General features: G+C 33.6%; 1 protein-coding gene across 1 annotated transcript in view; it reads left to right on the top strand.

The window, feature by feature from the left end:
• The first annotated feature begins 8,939 nt into the window (after window positions 1-8,939).
• The window catches only part of LOC145307676 (multidrug resistance-associated protein 1-like), a 40,872-nt gene continuing 28,642 nt past the window's right edge, over window positions 8,940-21,169 (top strand). The window contains exons 1-10 of the mRNA XM_080150166.1: window positions 8,940-8,979; window positions 9,676-9,732; window positions 10,639-10,709; window positions 12,616-12,651; window positions 14,614-14,661; window positions 15,397-15,475; window positions 17,405-17,439; window positions 17,764-17,842; window positions 19,260-19,335; window positions 20,321-20,373. Coding sequence (XP_080006292.1) covers window positions 12,624-12,651; window positions 14,614-14,661; window positions 15,397-15,475; window positions 17,405-17,439; window positions 17,764-17,842; window positions 19,260-19,335; window positions 20,321-20,373 — 398 coding nt within the window. The 5' untranslated portion in view covers window positions 8,940-8,979; window positions 9,676-9,732; window positions 10,639-10,709; window positions 12,616-12,623. The remainder of the gene's footprint in view (window positions 8,980-9,675; window positions 9,733-10,638; window positions 10,710-12,615; window positions 12,652-14,613; window positions 14,662-15,396; window positions 15,476-17,404; window positions 17,440-17,763; window positions 17,843-19,259; window positions 19,336-20,320; window positions 20,374-21,169) is intronic.

Below are 21,169 nucleotides of genomic sequence, written 5' to 3'. Positions count from 1 at the left end.
TTCAGATGGACGGACGGACGGACAGACATCATCCTACTTTGTATTATAGATAGATATATAATGTCCAGATTCACAATTATGTAATATGACCAATAGGAGCAGTCAGACCACACTATTGGTTAGAAAGTGTACACACTGAAGGCAGGGATCTAAAGGGATAAGACAATGGGAGATAAACTGATGTACATCCCTAAGGATAACACACAAAATTACCCCTTCTGTAGATAACAATTAGTGTAAAACGTTTGGACACTCAACTAGATGAACCAACCAATCAAATTCAATAATAGTCCCCAAGGTTGTTACAAGACTTTGGGGACTTTTATTCAATTTTGATTGGTTGGTTTAAAAATATGAGTGTCTAAACGTTTCAACCACTAATTGTAATCTATAGTAGTTTTAATTTTGTGTATAATCTTTGAGGATGTACATCAATTTATCGGTTATTGTCTTATCCCTTTAGATCCCTGGTATTTACTGTTGCTATATTATAAGTACAGTTGTGGCAATTACTTACATTATTCTTTTTGATATTGAGATTATTCCAATTATGAATCTTTAAGGATACGACAATGGATGATAATTTTTTTCTCGTATTCATTCGAATCCGGTGGATAGGAACCGGTTCTCATCCATACGAAAAAACTATGTCTAGCATCGTATTATATCCAGTTTTCTACGAATATAGAAATGTACAATCATAAGATTAAAACTAGTTTTTTTAGCCGGTGCCTTCGGCACCACGGGGCTAGTTTTAATCTTATAATTGTACATTCTATATCCGCGGAAAGCTGTTTATAATATGCGAGAAATAACTATTACATTCCAATGATAATAATCAAAATTAATGCCTTCTGTAGATTTAAATTATTGGTTGAAACGCTTGGAAACTGCTGATAAAAGAACCAACGGGTATAGTCCCTTTTGTGCCAACGCCCCTTAAGGGGCGATTATTCGTATTTTAAAATTGCCTTTATATAGGTTATTTTAAGTTAGGTTAGGTTATATTGGATTAGGTGAATGCCCCGCAGGGTTAGGCAATTGGCCCCGCTGGGTTAGAGCCCCGTAAAGGGCGTTGCCGCGAAAGGGACTGTACCCGAAACAACCAATCAATATTAAATAAAAGTACCCAAAGTTTTCAATTCAACAAATCATAAAATGCGTTTGTAGGGTTCGAGTCTAGTCCACACAACGTCATACTTTAACCCTTAACAGTCGGGTTGGGGGGGGAACGTTGAACTCCCCCCCTCCGGTTTTTTCTATCTCATTTTCTGTGTGTGAAAGATAAAGAGCCCAAAATGAGTAACTTTTCAAGTATGTGTATGACACATAACTGAGAGTTGGATTTTTTTTTATATCTCCATCCTGGCGGGCACAGGATGCCAGCAAACCTGGCAGGGTCATCCGGGTAAAAAGCAAAAATATTTTTTTTTGACTTAAACAAAGCATTTTATCTTACTGAAATACTAAAATATAGTACCTACTGCTGTTATATTAGGTATGTGACATAAATAATTAGTTAGAGTAGGGAGAATTACTTGGGTTAAGTAACACCTTTCAGTCAACCAACTTTTCGATTGCACGATGATTTGTCTTAAAAGTCCCAACTTTGCAAGGTAATAATTAGTTGCGCCTGTTTTGGGCCAAGGCATTCCCTCAACTATAGCTATTATTAATATCAAGCATCTGACATAGCAGCAGTAGGAACTATTTTTAATGTCTAATGCGACGTTGAACTGAGATTCAAACCCGACGACGAGCGGATGCGCTTATTGTTAAGCCACGGCCAGGGGTTTAGTTCAAACTGTAACTATTTACTTTTATTTGTTTTATTCAAGGAAATCAGAATTGTCTTAAATTTGTACTTAATGCTAATTTTTTAAAAGCGAAGCTTTTCTATGATTAGGCTTGGTACGTCCGTCCATAACAGTTATCTTTTTTCGTTAATTTAGACATGTTAGAATTGTCCTATCAATTTTAAACTTTGCATGCTGATTCCTATAATAGGTAGGTACGATTTAGAAAGTGTAGCAACTCTTTAATCATTACCAAAATGTCCTTACGTCCATTTGATACATGTTGATTCTATTTCCTTTTATACCCTTTTATATTTAAGTAAAAGGATCTATGTTTGTATGTATGTACTGAAGGATCTCGGGAATCGCCTAACCGGCATGACTCCTTTACAATGTAGCTTCTCAAAGGTCCAGGGAAGGTTTACAGCTATTTTGAGGGAGGGTACCACAACCCTGCCAAAAGAAATACCCATTGGAAAAAAATACCCTACTCCCCCCAATTTTCAAATTCCAGTCACTATCTTAAATAGAAGCTAAGAAAATCACGTTTTCCCCTCAAAATAAACTTTACTGACAGATGTACAGACGGACATTTGAATTATTAAGTAGCTTATCTGTGATATGATACAATTAAAATGAGATATTTAAATATTGAATTTAGTTTGTTACATATAGTGAAGAGATAAGCTATGTACATAACAACTATGGGATCATGGAAAGAAAACGAAGTTGCGGGTTTCGTCGTATTTTCACAGTAGCTTTTCTCCTATTTCTAGCCCCTGCGGGGGGCTCTAGCACTGCGAGGCATATTTTCTAACCCTTTGGGGCAATTATTAACATTTACTGAACCTAAAATAACCTTTCAAAAGCTACTGTGAAAATACGATGAAACCCGCAACTTCGTTTTCTTTCAATGACCCCAACTATGTACGAACGAGAGCGAGTTTAGCACCCTAAAGAATTCAAAGATTTTGCCCTTAAATTTTGGAAGATTTTTTAAAGCGAAGCTTTTCTATAATTAGCGTCGGTCCGTCCGTCCGTCTGTATGTCTGAAATGGATAGATTTTTTATTTATTTAGGCATGTTAGAATTGCCCTATCGATTTCATATTTTGCATGGTGATTCCTGTGTAGTTAGGTACGATTTAGAAAGCGTAACTTCTATAATCATTACCAGAATGTCCTTACGTCCATTTTAAACATGTTAATTTTTTTCATTTTTAACAACTAATTTTTATGTGATCTTATTATCTGATTGTTTTGATTTTTGGTATATTGATTCCTGGGACAACAAAGTACAATGATATAAGCGAAGCAAGTCTATATAATCAAGTCATAAAAATGTAAGTATGTCCATAAATATTATCCTGTATCAAGCAGTTTTTCAACAAATTTACTTACAATTTTGCTTAGACTCTTATACATTTATATTATGATTATTCAGTTCTGACACTATACAAGTGTTAATGTCCGTTTGTCCTACCGTTTCAGTGCTTTGCTTTTATGGATGTTGTCATCCTTGTTTAAAAAGGGAAAAGTAGGTTGAGGGTTAAATCCGTAAAGGTTATGTGTTTTAAGTTAAAAACAGTAGTAGAACGATGGAAAATTATGTAAATTTTATAAAAATTTTGTCTATAGTTCTTTTCAATAAGAAATACACATATTTAGTGAATATTATCATTCTACTACTATTTTTAAGCCTTAGAACACACACTATTACGGATTTTACCCGCAACCTACTTTTCCCTTTTTCAATTTGAAAGAAATAATTTAAATAATGATCTATAGAAATGTCATTATAGGGGTTGCCTCGACTTCGTTTCTACTTGAAAGGGGTAGTTGCACGAAATGCATTTAATCTTGATTTGAGTGAACTGCATAATTTTTCCTGTTCAATGGTTTAAACTACATTTATAGGGCATATATTTGCGAGAATTTAAATTTTCTATCATTTAGTTTTAAAAATATTAAGAAATTTTATTTTATGATATATGCATTTTATTTATAGCTGGTGTATGACAAAAAGTGTATGACAACTAATTTATTTAGTGATGTTTAATTATTTGCTATGTATTGTAATACAACAAGGATGACAACATCCATAAAAGCTGTAACTGTAAGTAAATTTGTTGAAAAACTGCTTTATACAGGATAATGTTTATGGACATGCTTATATTTTAGGACTTGATTATAGAGTTGTTTCGCTTATAACATTATTCTTTGTTGTCCCAGGAATCAATATACCAAAAATCAGAAGATCGGATTAGATCACAAAAAAATTTGTTGTTAAAAAAGTAAAAAAAATCAACACGTTTAAAATGAACGTACGGACATTCTAGTAATGATTATAGAGTTGCTACGCTTTCTAAAACGTACCTAACAATAACGAAATCACCATGCAAAGTATGAAATCGATAGAACAATTCTAACATGCCTAAATTAAAGAAAAAAGCTATCCATCTGTGACGGATGGACGGACTGACGGAAGTACGGACCGACCCTAATGATTAAAAAGCTTCGCTTTTAAAAATAATATATGTTTGAAGGTATACTTGTAACTTGTGCTTAAAATCATTTTTCTAAAATGCACTTCATGCAACTATCCAAATGGGAAAAAATCCTTTAAAATTTTACTAATGAAATGTATCTCTATAGGGCTTGTCTTGACTTATAAATTAATATTCTGTTTATTAAGTTCTGACACTCAACAAGTGTTACTGTACGATTGTTTGAACGTATGATTTTATAGCGAAGCTTTTCTATAATTAGGTTCGGTCCGTCCGTCCGTCCGTAACTTTTAATTAATTTAGGTATGTTAGAATTGTCCTATCTATTTCAAACTTTAAATGATGATTTATGTAGTAGTTAGGTACGATTTAGAAAGGTATTTGATAAAATCATCCAATTGATCTAATTTTTGGATTACTGATTTCTATTACAATAAGGTACAATATTTTGAGCGAAGTATCTCTATAATCAAGTCCTAAAAATGTAAGTGTGTCATTAAACAGAATTATGTATTTAAGAAGTTTTCCAACAAATTTACGTATATTTTTGCCAAAACCTATAAATTCATATTTTGTATATTCAGTTCTGACACACTACAGTTGTAATGTTCGTTTGTTCTACCTTATACTTTTATAGTTCTGCTTTTATGGATGTTGTCATCCTTGTTCTTTAATTTCAGACAACGGAAAATGTTATTTTGTCGAGATGAGATCTGGGACCCAAAAGTATTTTGGAACACTACGAATCCTAATTTTACCGATTGCTCACAGGTAAAGTCTATCTGTCTGTCTTTTTGTTTGTCTGTCTGTTTTCTGTCTGTTTGTCTGTCTGTTTGTCTGTCTGTTTGTCTGTATGTCTGTATGTCTGTCTGTCTGTTTGTCTGTCTATTTGTCTGTAAGTACTGTCTGTCTGTTTTTCTGTCTATTTGTGTGTCTGTTTGTCTGTCTGTTTGTTTGTCTGTTTGTCTGTCTGTTTGTCTGTCTGTCTGTTTTTCTGTCTGTTTTTCTGTCTGTCTGTTTGTCTGTCCGTTTTTCTATCTGTTTGTCATTCTGTTTGTCTGTCTGTTTGTCTGTCTGTTTGTCTGTCTGTTTGTCTGTCTGTTTGTCTGTCTGTTTGTCTGTCTGTTTGTCTGTCTGTTTGTCTGTCTGTTTGTCTGTCTGTTTGTCTAACTGTTTGTCTGTCTGTTTGTCTGTCTGTTTGTCTGTCTGTTTGTCTGTCTGTTTGTCTGTCTGTTTGTCTGTCTGTTTGTCTGTCTGTTTGTCTGTCTGTTTGTCTGTCTGTTTGTCTGTCTGTCTGTTTGTCTGTTTGTTTGTCTGTTTGTCTGTCTGTCTGTTTGTCTGTCTGTTTGTCTGTAAGTACTGTCTGTCTGTTTTTCTGTCTATTTGTGTGTCTGTTTGTCTGTTTGTTTGTTTGTCTGTTTGTCTGTCTGTTTGTCTGTCTGGTTTTCTGTCTGTTTTTCTGTCTGTCTGTTTGTCTGTCCGTTTGCCTGTCTGTTTGTCTGTCTGTTTGTCTGTCTGTTTATCTGTCAGTCTGTTCGTTTGTCTGTTTGTCGTTTGTCTGTCTGTTTGTCTGTCTGTCTGTCTGTTTGTCTGTAAGTACTGTCTGTCTGTTTTTCTGTCTATTTGTGTGTCTGTTTGTCTGTCTGTTTGTTTGTCTGTTTGTCTGTCTGTTTGTCTGTCTGTCTGTTTTTCTGTCTGTTTGTCTGTCTGTCTGTCTGTCTGTTTGTCTGTCTGTTTGTCTGTAAGTACTGTCTGTCTGTTTTTCTGTCTATTTGTGTGTCTGTTTGTCAGTCTGTTTGTTTGTCTGTTTGTCTGTCTGTTTGTCTGTCTGTCTGTTTTTCTGTCCGTCTGTTTGTCTGTCCGTTTGTCTGTCTGTTTGTCTGTCTGTTTATCTGTCAGTCTGTTCGTTTGTCTGTTTGTTTTTCTGTTTGTCGTTTGTCTGTCTGTTTGTCTGTCTGTTTGTCCGTCTGTTTTTCTGTCTGTTTGTCTGTCTGTTTGTATGTCTGTTTGTCTGTCTGTTTGTCTGTCTGTCTGTTTGTTTGCCTGTCTGAATGTCTGTCTGTTTGACTCTCTGTTTGTCTGTCTGTTTGTCTGTTTGTCTATCTGTTTGTTTGTCTGTCTGTCTGTTTTTCTGTCTGTCTGTTTTTCTGTCGGTCTGTTTGTCTGTCTGTTTGTCTGTCTGTTTGTCCGTCTTTTTGTCTGTCTGTCTGTTTGTATGTCTGTTTATATGTCTGTTTGTCTGTCTGTTTGTCTGTCTGTTTTTCTGTCTGTTTGTTTGTCTGTTTATCTGTCTGTTTGTCTGTAGGTTTGTATGTCTATTTGTCTGTCTGTTTGTTTGTCTCTTTGTCTGTCTGTTTATCTGTCTATGGTTTTCTATTACAGTGTAGCCGCTAGTAAAGATAGATCCTTCTAATAAAGTAATAGTCTCTGTGTGTCTGTTTGTACCGAAGGATCTTCTGAACTGATATGGTTCTCCTTTATAGTGTAGCCTTTTACAGGTCCTAGACAGTGTGGGGGTACCAGCACCCTCTGAAGAGGAATCCCAAAATAACTAACAGTGCATTGTAGAATTTATACATTTTAGTAGATATATATAGATATAGAGAGACATATAGAGAGATAGATAAATAGGTGTAGGTCTGTATTTAGAGACAAATCTATGATTTTAACTTTTAATGCGCGCTTCCTATAGACATAATTAGCCTTGTTTTTAAAAGCAAAGCTTTCTATAAATATGGTTTGTCCGTATGTTACAAATATATCTTATCATTAATTTTGACATATTAGAATTGACATATGTATCTCAAATTTTGTATGGTGATTCCTATAATAGTTAGGTACTGTTTAGAAAGCATATCAATTCTATAATTTTCACCAGAAGGTCAGTACGTCCATTCAGGACATGCTGATCTCAGCAATTTTGTGTATGACATATTTTTCCTATCCATACAAATTTTGGAACAATGATTACTAGGACAACAAGGTAAAATATCTGTTCAAAAATTTTAAATAGTCAACTTTGTTCAGACGCATAAATAAGTATTCTGCTTATTAAGTTCAGATCCTAATATTAATGTTTGTTTGTCAATGTCTGATTGTAGAACTCCGCTTTATATCCTTATATCCTTATCCTGTCATCGTACTATAGACAACTATCATCAAATTTAGTAAAATTATAAAGACTAATTTTAGTTTCATTGCCCCGCGGGTTCAAAGGCCCGTGCGAACAAAACTGGTGTTAATATTACGATTTTAATTTTATTATTCTAGAATATTTTGCTGTTGGGAGTGAGTGGTGTGTATGTGTGTCTGTTTCCTGTCTGGCTGGGTCTCACATACAGAGTGTACTCCAACCAACAAAGGGATGTTCAATCACGGTACAATTGGTGTGCGAATGCCGCGTAAAATTATGTAACTTTAAATGTCGTCTTCTTGTGTTGAAATAATATTATTAATTAATAATTTAAACAAACATAATTTTGTTACAGATGCTTTGAATCAGGGATATAAAGGAATAAGACAATGGACGATAGATTGATGTACATCCAAAATGATGATGCACACAATTACCTATTCTGTATATTAAAATTAGAAGTTGAAACATTTGAACACTCAACTTAATGAATCTACCAACCAAAATCCTTATTTAAAAGTAACAGGATCTATATGTGTCTATCTCGACTGAAAGATCTAGATAACTACTGATCCGATATGTTTCTCCTTTACAGTTTAGGTCCTCGGAAGGTTTAAAACTATTTTTGAGGAGGGTACCACTAACATCCCAAGATAAATTGAGCCTAGAAAAGAAATAACAATAGAATAGTTCCGCTAGGCGGCGCCACTGTATGACTTACTGGACTTTCCTTCGTACAAGGGTGCCAAAACTTTTTTATTTGAAAACTACAATTTAGAGTTGGGTTTTGACTTAAAACTTGAAGCCTGATGAATTGTGGCAGATCTAAAATATTAAAAATTTGAAAATAATTGAACATATAAAAAACTCAGAGATGAAGAAATTAGAATCTTACCACAAGGAAATATATTTGATATCATTAACCTTAAATAAAAGGATCTCTCAAACCACTGATCCGATATGGTTCTCCTTAACAGTGTAGCTTCTTATAGGCCCTGGGAATGGTTTGAGGAAGGGTACCACCAACCTCTCAAGAAAAATCGCGCATAGAAAAAAAAACACTGAAAAAAGGCCTATTATACTTTTTAAAGTAACAGGATCTCTGTCTGTCTGTACCTAAGGATCTCCCTAACCGCTGAACCGATATGGTACTCCTTAACAGTGTATCTTCTTAGGGGCCAAGACAATGTTTTTTGGGGGGGGGGGGAATACCACCAAAACTCCCAAAAGAAATCGCTCAGAGAAATAAAAAACACTTGAAAAAGGACTATTATTTTTATAATAAAGTGACAGGATCTTTGTCTGTGTGTTTGTACCGAATGATCTCGCTAACCGCTGAACCGATATGGTTCTCCTTAACAGTATAGCTTCTCATAGAGAAGGGATATAGATAAATTTATAGTCTTATCCTTTAAGATCCTTGATTAATCTATGCAATACATGTATTTTCAGCATGGCACAGACCTGGTTTTGATTTATATTGAATATATATATTAAACAGAATCAGTATCTGGATTTACTGGGTTTAAACTTATCTTTTCAAGGTATAATTTGTATATTCCAGTATGGCTTTAAAACCGATTAATATTTGCTGGATTAGAACTGATTCTAAGCCATACTGAAAAATCATGTATAGCATCGAATTACAGACCAATTTCCACAAATATTAAAATAATAAATAAAATTAATACCTGTTTTGTTAGTATGGGCCTTCGGCGATAACAAAACTGGTTTTAATCTTATATTTTTTATTTTTTCAATATCCATGGAATGCTGTCTATAGTACAATGCAATACATAACTGTTTACAATTTTAATAGGGGTTGGTCGTACGTTAACCCTCAATTTTTTCAGTGGGTCTTGCCTCAAAAGACATAAACCTATATTTTTTAAAGGTTTCGTGATTTAGAATTTTAGTTTCTGCATATTTTCTCTCTTTCATTTCTTTGTTATGACAATTGAACATCTGATCTGTTATTCACTTCCATGATTTTTTGTGCGTCGCTACTTATGGATGTTTTCATTCTGTTTGGTAGCGAAGCTACTCTATAATTCAACTTGTCCTTCCGTAACTTTACGGGGAAATTATATTTCTCGGCTACTATTTATGATAAAAGGCTGAAACTTCTTGTCAACATTCTCATTATTATGGAGCATAATTAACTATAAAACATGGATTGCCGTCAGTTTGCTTTTTACCAGGTTTTGGGCTATTTTTGTCATCCATGTTTTTTTTTCCAGATGTCTTGTTTATTTCTTTGTGTTTCTTCTAACTCTAATTGTTCCTTTTCTACGGAGGTAAAATAGTTTTTCTTTAGAAGCACAGCTGCTCTATGATTAGGATGGTCTGTACGTGCATTTTGTTTGTTTGATTAGCCATAGTTTTGACCTAAAAGTATAAAGAGCTCAGCTTGGCCAGCTCAAGGTCAACATTCAAGTAAAACTTGACACGCTGTCTCATAAGAGCTCCTTGTTATTACCCAACCCTCGCCGATTTTAAGTATGGCAGGTGTCCCAGATTAGGTAACCGTAATGAATGACACTCTCCTCGGAGGAGCCTGGGATTACTTTAGGGATGTGTTGGTATTATACACTTGATTATTAGGCATCCAGACTTCCTAACAATCTCCCTTCTAACGCAACTAGGGGGGAGGTTGCGTGAATTCATATTGATTGGAAGTTAGAGACAACATGTTGCTATATAAATTGTATTGTATATATAAAACTCTCCCCTTTATTCTAACCATTACTTAGGGATCTAAGGGGATAAGACAATGGCCGATATATTGATGTACATCCCCAATGAAGATCCTTTGGTACAGACAAACAAACACATCCCCTGTTACTTTATATAAGAACTAGCTGCTACGTCTCTAAGCATATATCTAGGAGCTATATATTTGAAGTTATATGGAAGGGCAGAAAAATAGCTTAAAACCATACCCAAGCTTTTTCTATAAAAAATGAAATATCCTGAAACCATCCTAGGACTCATACAAAGTTTTCTTGTAAAGGAGAACCATATCGGTTTAGCGGTTTGTGAGATCCTTGGCTACAGACAAAAAAAACTCCTACTTATGGATATTTTCATCCTTAATTTTAATTTTCTTCATATTTTTAGAATTTTATAATAAATAAAACGTTTTTGGTAAATCTTCTAAAATATTTCTTTAAAAATGTTCGAAATTATTTGTTTTATTTTAGTGATATTTTTGTGTCTGATATTTTGTACTCGGGTCTTTTGGCTAGTGCGACTATTTGCTCAATTTTTACAGGTATAACAAACGAACAGACAGATAGATAGACAGACTGATAGACAGCTGGATAGATAGTTAGATTGATAGACATTTGCAAAGATAGATGAATAGACAAACAGTTAGACAAATAGATATACAGACAGATATTTAGTTCGAAAGAAAGATGGATAGATAGATGGGTAGATAGATGGATAGATAGATGGATAGGTATATGGATAGATAGATGGATAGATAGATGGATAGATAGATGGATAGATAGATAGATAGATAGATAGATAGATAGATAGATAGATAGATAGATAGATAGATAGATAGATGGATAGATAGATAGATAGATAGATAGATAGATAGATAGATAGATAGATAGATAGATAGATAGATAGATAGATAGATAGATAGATAGATAGATAGATAGATAGATAGATAGATAGATAGATAGATAGATAGATAGATAGATAGATAGATAGATAGATAGATAGATAGATAGATAGATAGATAGATAGATAGATAGATAGATAGATAGATAGATAGATAGATAGATAGATAGATGGATAGATAGATGGATAGATAGATGGATAGATAGATAGATAGATAGATAGATAGATAGATAGATAGATAGATGGATAGATAGATAGATAGATAGATAGATAGATAGATAGATAGATAGATAGATAGATAGATAGATAGATAGATAGATAGATAGATAGATAGATAGATAGATAGATAGATAGATAGATAGATAGATAGATAGATAGATAGATAGATAGATAGATAGATAGATAGATAGATAGATAGATAGATATATAGATAGATAGATAGATAGATAGATAGATAGATAGATAGATAGATAGATAGATAGATAGATGGATAGATAGATGGATAGATAGATAGATGGATAGATAGATGGATAGATAGATGAATAGATAAATGGATAGATAAATGGATAGATAGATGGATAGATAGATAGATGGATAGATAGATAGATGGATAGATAGATGTATAAATAGATGGATAGACAGCTGGATAGATAGTCGGATAGATAGTCGGATTGATAGACAGATTGATAGACAGATTGATAGACATTTGAATAGACAGACAGATATACAAATAGATATTTTGTAAGATATAAAAATGGATAAACAGACAAATAATTTATATATTGATAGATGGACAGACAGACAGACAGACTAACAGACAAAGACAAAGAAATACACTTTCTCATTCATTTGCTTAATAACTTTGGAGAATTTAGTGAATTTTTGTTGGTTCATTAAGTTGAATGACCAAACGTTTCAACCTCTTGCTTTAATTTACAGAAGGGGTAATTTTGTGTATCATTCCCTGAAGAGTAGAATCCAATCAGTTCAGTGGTTACAGAGATCTTAAGGGACAGATAGACGGACAGGCAGACAGACGGACAAACATCAAGCTACTTTCTAAGATAATCATATTTAATACATTAAGATTAAATAAATGGGATCTACTGCAGTTCACGGTAAAATATTGCTGGTAACGAATATTGCTAAAAAATTTTGAATTTTAAAGGCTGCTAGCTGCCAAACGGCTGAACGTACAGATCATGCCCGCACAAAGTTTTAAGCGGCAAAAAAAGCCCTACAAATAATCTGGAATAGCCATAAATCAATAATGCATAATTATCTTGCAGTGCAGAGAAATGCGCGAAAAAGACCTATTTTACGCGGTTTTTCTTCAGTGAAGCTTTCTCTGTGCATCATTGGATCTTGCCTATTCCAGATTATTTGTAGGCCTCCTTATGCCGCTTAAAATGGTGTGCGGGTATGATCTGTACGTTCAGCCGTTTGGCAGCTAGCAGCCTTTAAAATTCATAAATTTTTAGCAATATTCGTTACCAGCAATATTTTACCGTGAACTGCAGTAGATCCAATAAATGTTTTAATTTCAGAAATTATTATGAAGCGAATGTTGATCCATACATCAGGTTTTTTTAAAGCGAAGGGTCGGTCCGTCTGTACGTCCGAACGTTTGTATGTAGCGGATAGCTTTTTTCGTTAATTTAGCCATGTTAGAATTGTCATGATGATTCCTGTAGTAGTTAGGTACGATTTAGTAAAGCGTTGCAACTCTATAATCGTTGCCAGAATGTCTGTACGTCCATTTTTATTATGTTGATCCATTTGATCTGATTTTTGGAGTATTATAATAAGGTACAATATTATAAGCGAAGCAACTCTATAATCAAGTCTTAAACATTATCCTAAATTTAAGCAGTTTTGCAACAAATTGATGTATAATTTTGTCAAAATTATATATCTATATTTTGTATATTAAGTTCTGACACTCTACATGAGTTAATGTTCATCTGTCCTACCGTTTTAGAGCTTTGCTTTTATGGATGTTGTCATCCTCGTTTTTTTAGTATTTGTTAGATTTTTGTTGAATAAACTTTTAAATGCTTGAAACGAGTTTGGCACTTAGGAGTCAGAGAGAGAGAGGACAATGGGCTGTTTATTACACTAGTCCCCAAAGTTTTATAATAAGGTTTTCTTATTCTTTGGCTTAACAACTTTGGGGACTAAAGTAAACTTTGATTGGTTGCTTCATTAAGTTAAGTGTTCAAACGTTTCAACAATTAATTTATGCTACAGAACGGGTAATTTTGTGTATTTTCATTGGGGATGTACATTAATTTATCAGCCATTGTTTTGGCTATAATGCATTTTGTTATAATTAGGATCAGCTTGACTTAATAAGCGCATTTGACTGGGAGCTTTCACCTAATTTTACGAAATTACGCAAAAAATACCATCTTTATAAATTTTCATCAATTATGTTATTATCGGCTACGCCCCTAGAGGCCTCTTGTGGTACTTTTAATGTTTTTTTTTTATTTCAAATATCTAATTTGAGAAATGTTGCTTTCAAGTCTCTCTGAAAAGCGAGAATATTTTTTTGTAATCTCTCTTGAGAGGGTGGTGGTACCGTCTCCCAAAATAGTTATAAACCTTCCCGGGACCTATGAGAAGCTACCTTGCAAAGGAGAACTCAATCGGTTCAGTGGTTAGCGAGATCTTTCGGTACAGACAGACAAACATACTTCCTGTTACTTTATTATAACTACTAGCGATTACGCCCCTAGCATCTGTGGGCTCTGTATTTTAAGGGATGGGGTAGGATAAAAAAAATAGCCTAAAACCAGCCAAACTAGGGGGAATCTGTGTTTCTATATAAATACTGTTAATTTTCAAAGTTTTATGTTTAAAAAAAAATACATAGTCATTTAGAAGGGGGTGTATGATTCTTTCTCATATTCATTCGAATCCGGTGGATAGGAACCGGTTCTCATCCATACGAAAAAAAACTATGTCTAGCATCGTATTATATCCAGCTTTCTACGAATATAAAAATGTACAATCATAAGATTAAAACCAGTTTTTTAGCCCGTGCCTTCGGCACCTCGGGGTAAAAAAACTGGTTTTAATCTTATAATTGTACATTCTTAATCCGCAGAAAGCCGTTTATAATACGATGCGAGAAATAACTATTCTTGCTTCTCGAGTCAATTTACTAATCTAAAGGGGACATTTTTTTTTAGTATGTTAGGTATAGAGTGTATATTAGTCGGGAAGGTAATAGGTTTCTATCTAAACTTAACACCGCGTCATAACTAAAGACATTAAAAATGATTCCTACTTCTACTATGTCAGTTAATTAGAGTATTGGAAATACCTTGGCCCAAAAAAAGGGAGCAACTCATCACCATCCACAGTCAAAACTTCTAGAACTGTACAATTAAAGTTATAGTTATATATCGCATCGTATTATAGACAGCTTTCCGCGGATTAAAACAAGTTGGTTAACCCCAAGTATGACTGCGAACCGGTTCTAATCCACTGGATATTAATCGGTTTCAATACCATACTGGAATAATTGTTATATTTAGTATACAACACTGTGTTCTGGTGTCTCATGGTTGTGGTCTCTATACCAGGTATTGCCGCGTAAAATTATGTAACTTAGAATGTCGTCTTCTTGTGTTGAAATAATATTATGAATTAATAATTTAAACAAATATTATTTTGTTACAGTTGCTTTTCATCAGGGATCTAAAGGGATAAGACAATGGTCGATAAATTGATGTACATCTCCAATGATGACACGCAAAATTACCCCATCTGTAGATTATAATTAGTGGTTGAAACGTAAGAACACTCAAATTATACAACTAACCAATCAATATTCACTAAAGTCCACAAAGTTTTTAAGCCAACGAATCCTTTTTTTGTTTCGGGATTAAAGATTTCTGTGTGAAAGAAAGGTTTTGTGATTTTTTCTCCAATGAATTAATTCTTTATTTTAACAAATGCTTTTTAAATCTCCTTGTCCGTATTCTTTTTGTGCTTTGCTATTTATAGATGTTGTCAGCCTTGTTTTTTTTTATTAGAGAACAGAAAAATCTTGCATAAGATACAAGTAAAAGTATTGAGTAATTTCCAGTGGATTAGAAGCGGTTCTCAGCCATACTGAAAAATTATGTCCATCCTCATAAAATTTCTATTTTTCTACGATTATAAGAATATACAAAATCATAGGATTAAAACCAGTTTTTGCAGCCTGTGCTTTCGATATCTCATGGCTAAAAGGAACTAGTTTTAATTTTATAATTGTACATTTTATATCCGCGAACAGCTGTTTATACGATGCGATAAATAACTATTTATTTCAGGCTTAAAGATTTCTGTGGAGGGTATAATTGATTCAGAAACACCTCATCAAGAAAATTATCATTCCATAATTATTTCAAGGAATTATAGCAATTTATTTTTACTAGCGGCTACTCCCTTAGAGGCGTCTAGGGGCAAACTATTTTTTTTTTTAATTTAAATTTTTAGTATAGTCCCTTTCCAGGCAACGCCTCCTAAGGGGCGATTCGTCATACTTTCACAGTTGCTTTTATAGGTTATTAAGGTTAGGTGATTGCCCAGCAGGGTTAGAGCCCCCCGCAGAGGTTGGAAATAGGAGAAAAGCTACTGTTTAAACACAACAAAACGCCCTTGAAGAGGCGTTGCAACTAAAGGGACTATACTTAAAATTTCTTTGTGGGGGGATATTTGTTTCTTTTGTGAGGGTGGATAGTAGACTATATAAGTTTGAAGGAATTTTAATTAATACAATAGATTTGAAACCTGCACAAAATTTTAAGGTTTTTTTTATAAAATTCGTTTTTTATTTGATTCTTTATTTAACGGCGCAAATACGATTTAAGTTAATTTATTTTGACCAATAGGAAAGCTAGATTGAAACCTACCCGCGCTCTAATTGGTTGAATGATGTACGACACTTAAGCTTCTCCAATCAGAGCGCAGATAGTTTTCAATCCACCAATCACAGATGTCAAAATTAATTAACTTAAATCGTATTTGCGCCTTTAAATAAAGAATTATATAAAAAACGAATTTTATAAAAAAAAAACCTTAAAATTTTATGCAGATTTCAAATCTATTATATTAATTAAAATTCCTTCAAACTTATATAGTCTAGTGGATAGTACTCTCCCTCAAAATAGTTACAAACTCTCCCTGGACCTATGAGAAGCTACATTGTAAAGGAGAACCATATCGGTTCTGCAGTTAGAAAGGTCCATCAATATTTACAGACAGACATCAATTTACTTTTATATTTGTTTCAAAAAGCAAAGGTTAGTAATTTTACAGGTATCGTCAGTCTGTCCGTCCGTCTGTTTGTCTATATCGATGATTTCCCTAAAAGTTAATCACAGAAAATCACACCCCCCCCCCCTCCATATTTTTAAATAAATTGAAAGGAATTAAGAGGTAGGTTTCGGTTTCTGGTAGAATCCGTAAAGGTGTGTGTTTTAAGGCTTAAAATTAGTAGTAGAGCGATAATATTCATTAATTATGTGTATTTCTTATTGAAAAGAACTATAGACAAATTTTTTTTTTAAAGTTAACATAAATTTTTATCGTTCTACTACTGTTTTTAACTTATAACACATAACCTTTACGGATTTTACCAGAAACCTACCTCTTCCTTTAGGGGTTCTTAAAAATCTTTGATGGAGGAGACAATGGAATATTATTCCATCTAGTACCTATATGATTTTTTTGGGTACTTTTATTATTCTTGACTGGGTTTTACAAATTCTGAACTTATCCAACAATAATTCTAATCTACAGAAGAGTGGGATAGTAGGGTTGGGCTGGATACTATTTTAGCCGGATACCGGATATCCGGCTGATTTCTAATGCCAGATATCCTGTTCCGGCTGGATATCTGGCCAACGTTTGATATCCGGAAAATTACCGGATATTCGGCCGGATAACCGCATATCTTGCGTCAAAAATCAGCTAGATATCATGTAACCGGATAGTTTTAATATCCGATATCCGGCCAGATATTAAAAATGACCGAATATCTGGCCAGACCGGATATCCGACCCAACCCTATGGGATAGTTTTGTTAAACATCATTTAGGGTATGCACATGAATTTATTATCCATTGTCTTATCCCTTATGATCCCTGAGCTGGATCTTTAAATCATTTTGATGGTGCGCCATATCGGGCCGATCCAACTTTCCACCAATGAGAGCACAGCATTGTGTGAAATGCCGCGCTGTTGAAATTTGGCGCACCCCGATATAGCGCACCATCAAAATGATTTAAAGATCCAGCTCTGGATATAAATAATAATTGCTGATAATAATTTCTAAAGATTTGTTCTGATTTTCTTGAGCGCTGCACTTCAGGAAATTATTAATATAATTAGAAATTTTAAAAATCTGTACTTTATATTATATACTTACGTGCGGATACGCCCCAAGAGGCCTTTAGGGTACTTAATTGAGTAGGGGGGTATGTAAGTGGATTCTGCTCTAAATTTGCATTGGCCATTGTCTTATTCCTTTAGATCCCTGATGCAAAGCAACTGTAACAAGATTATATTTGTTTAACTTATTAATTCATAATATTATTTCAACACAAGAAGACGACATTTATGTTACATAATTTTACGCAGCAATCGCACACCAATTGTACTGTGATTGAACAAAATTAATAATTGTTCCCTGCAGGCCTTTTCCAACACTCATGTTCTACCCCCTGATTCCCCGTTGGAGACTAAAGCCTCTGTTATATCCACTATTTTCTTCAGGTATGTATGTCTGTCCATTTGTCCTTCTGTCCGTCTGTTTGTCTGTACATCTGTCTGTCCGTACATCTGTAACAGATAGCTTTTATACTTATTTTAAACATGTTAGAATTATTGCTAAACACATACTTTGTCTGTATGAGTGTTCGTCTGTCTGATGTTCGGCCTCTCTGTCCTTCTGTCCATTCATCCGTCTGTTTGTTTAGATATCAAAATTAAATATGTCATTGTTCTGAGCAACCAGTAGGTAATTTAAATAATAAAAAAAATATTAATAAAATGAGAATTTTATCTCAAATAAATAATTTTTTTTTCTTTAAGAAATGCTCTTTAAATCTCCTTAAATTCTTATACTTGTTTTTTTTGCTTCACTACTTTTAGATTTGTCTATAACCCTTGTTTTAAATTTCCCTAGTTGGTGTACAGGAATGGTGTTAGACATGTTACAATTTTAAATAAAAAAATGGGGAAGGGCATTTTAGTTTGTTTCTTTATTACTTAAGGTCAAGTTAGGTTAGGTAATATTGAGAACTGTTATAGCTCCAGTAGGGATTAGTCATAAAAAATAACTACCCCATTATAAATACAAAAATTCCTCTAGTGTTCGGTTATTCCACCAATTAAAAAAAAATTCAATGGTCTCTCATCATTTCTATGGCCTTTGGGTACCCAAAAATATAAGTACCCAAAAAGTAGGGATGGCCAGATATCCGGTTTTTCAGGAATCAGGTCAGATGCTGGATATTGAAACTATCCTGTATCCGGCTAAAAACGTATCCGGCCTAACTCTATCAAAAATTTTGTCGATGTGCGTTTGTTGTGTCAAGATTCCTAGTATCTATATGGATCTGCTTTACATATTTTTTGTCCATCTGTGTGTTGGTCATGCTTAAAAAGATAAAAACCTTATTGTTGGAGAAATGAGATTTTCTCAACTGCTATTTTGAGGTGATAGGTTTGAATCTTGGCCTAACACCACGTCATAACTAAATATGTTAAAAATCGTTCCTACTGCTTCTATGTCAAGTGTGTGACAAAGGTTGTGCAATAAAAGGGTTGGTTGTCTGATGGGTGTTACTTAACCTAATACCTTGGGTGCTTGGACAGAAAAGGAGACATTTGGCTCCCCTTGGTTGATTGACCATGGCATTTCATGTCATGGACAGCATCTCTGCCCCTAAGAGGTAATTGACTAGGTAATCAATTTATATGCTGGGGACTATTGGTCCTGGACCCGTAAGTGTGCTGTATTAACATAATGAATATATAACACTATGTAGTACTATATAACCAAATAACTATTACTATACAAAGCCATTTCCTTTTTTTAGTATCAATTCATTCCCTACAGCGTAACAACAATTTCGAAGCAGAGTATGAAAAACTTCTTTTTATCGTATTGAATATATTCTTGTTCTAGTTGGTATACAGGACTGGTGTACCAGGGGTGGAGAACCCCCCTAGAGCTTGATAATGTTCCAGAGCTGGACATCAAGGTGATATTTTGATCAATTAATAATATTATTTCAACACAAGAAGACGACATTGTAAGATACATAATTTCACGCAGCAATTGCACACCAATTGTCTTATCCCGTTGAGATCTCTCCTGGAGCTGGATAATGTTCCAGAGCTGGACATTAAGGTGACAACTTTTGGCACTTTTTATTAGATTTTGATTAGTTGGTTTATTAAGTATCCAAACGTTTCAACCATTAATTGTAATCTTCAGAAGGGATAATTTTGTTTATGACCATTGGGGATGTACATCAATTTATTGGTCATTGTCTTATCGCTTTATATCCATTTTATTTAGGGTTTATGCCTCAGGGATTTAAGACAATGGTCGATAAATTGATATACATACCAATTATGATTGCTGATACACAAAAATACCCTTTTGTAGATTACAGTTAGTGGTTGAATCGTTTAGACATTTAACTACATAATCTGACCAATCAAATACAATGAAATTCCCCAAGGTTGTTAAGGGATTATAAATGAATAGTTAATTATCGCATCGTATTATAGACAGTTTTTTGCAGTTAATAAATTGATTAAAACATGTTTTAATAGCCCTGAAGGCTTTGGCTAAAATAACTGGTACTAATCTTATGTTTTTTTTTATTTTAAAATTCGTTGAAAATTGTCTATAATTTTATGCTATACACAATTTTTCATTGTGACTGAGAACCGGTTCTAATCTAGCGGATACTAATCGGTTTCAAAGTTATACTGGAATGAATATTCTTGTATTTATTCGAAGCCAATTAATATCCGGTTCTCATCTATACGAAAAAACTATGTCTAGCATCGTATTATATCCAGTTTTCTGTTTTCGAATATAAAAATGTACAATTATAAGATTAAAATCAGGTTTTTTAGCCCATGCCTTCTGCATCCCGGGTCAAAAAAACTGGTTTTAAGCTTATAATCTTTAATGTTTATAATATAGTGCAAGAAATAAATATTTTCTTGTAGACAAGTATCCCAGAGAATGCTGAAATATTCAAGAAAGAAGAATTAAAACACAGGTAAAATTTTTAGTTCTATTTTAATTTAATAATATTATTTCAACACAAGAAGACGACATTGTCCCCTCCCTCCCTGCATTCAATTTTTTGTGTAAATTTTATATATTTGTTTCTCGTATTCATTTGAATATGGTAGATAGGAACCAGTTCTCATCCATATGAAAAAACTATGTCTAGCATCGTATTATATCTAGCTTACTAGGAATATAAAATGTACAATCATAAGATTTAAACATGTTTTTTAGTCCGTGCCTTCAGCACCTAGGGGCTTAAAAACTGGTTTTATTCTTATAATTGTACATTCTATATCCCAGGAAAGCCGTTTATAATACGATGCAAGAAATAACTATTCTTGTATTCATTATAATTGTACATTCTATATCCGCGGAAAGCTGTTTATAATACGATGCGAGAAATAACTATTCTTGTATTCATTATAATTGTACATTCTATATCTGCGGAAAGCTGTTTATAATACAGTGCGAGAAATAACTATTCTTGTATTCATTATAATTGTACATTCTATATCCGCGGAAAGCTGTTTATAATACGGTGCGAGAAATAACTATTCTTGTATTCATTATAATTGTACATTCTATATCCGCGGAAAACTGTTTATAATACGATGCGAGAAATAACTATTCTCTTATAAATTGACTCAAAAACTTTGGGTACTATTATATTTTGATTGGTTAGTACAAGATTAGAGTGCCCTAACTTTTCAACCCATAGAGGGGTATATTTTGTTTATCATTATTGGAAATGTACATCAATTTATTACCTATTGTCATATCCC

Source organism: Acartia tonsa, chromosome 15, assembly GCF_053477335.1.
Source record: "Acartia tonsa isolate MP-2025a chromosome 15, ASM5347733v1, whole genome shotgun sequence".
In the NCBI taxonomy this organism is placed as follows: domain Eukaryota; kingdom Metazoa; phylum Arthropoda; class Copepoda; order Calanoida; family Acartiidae; genus Acartia; species Acartia tonsa.
Note: the sequence above shows the minus strand (reverse complement) of the source record. Positions and strands in the feature narration are given on the sequence as shown.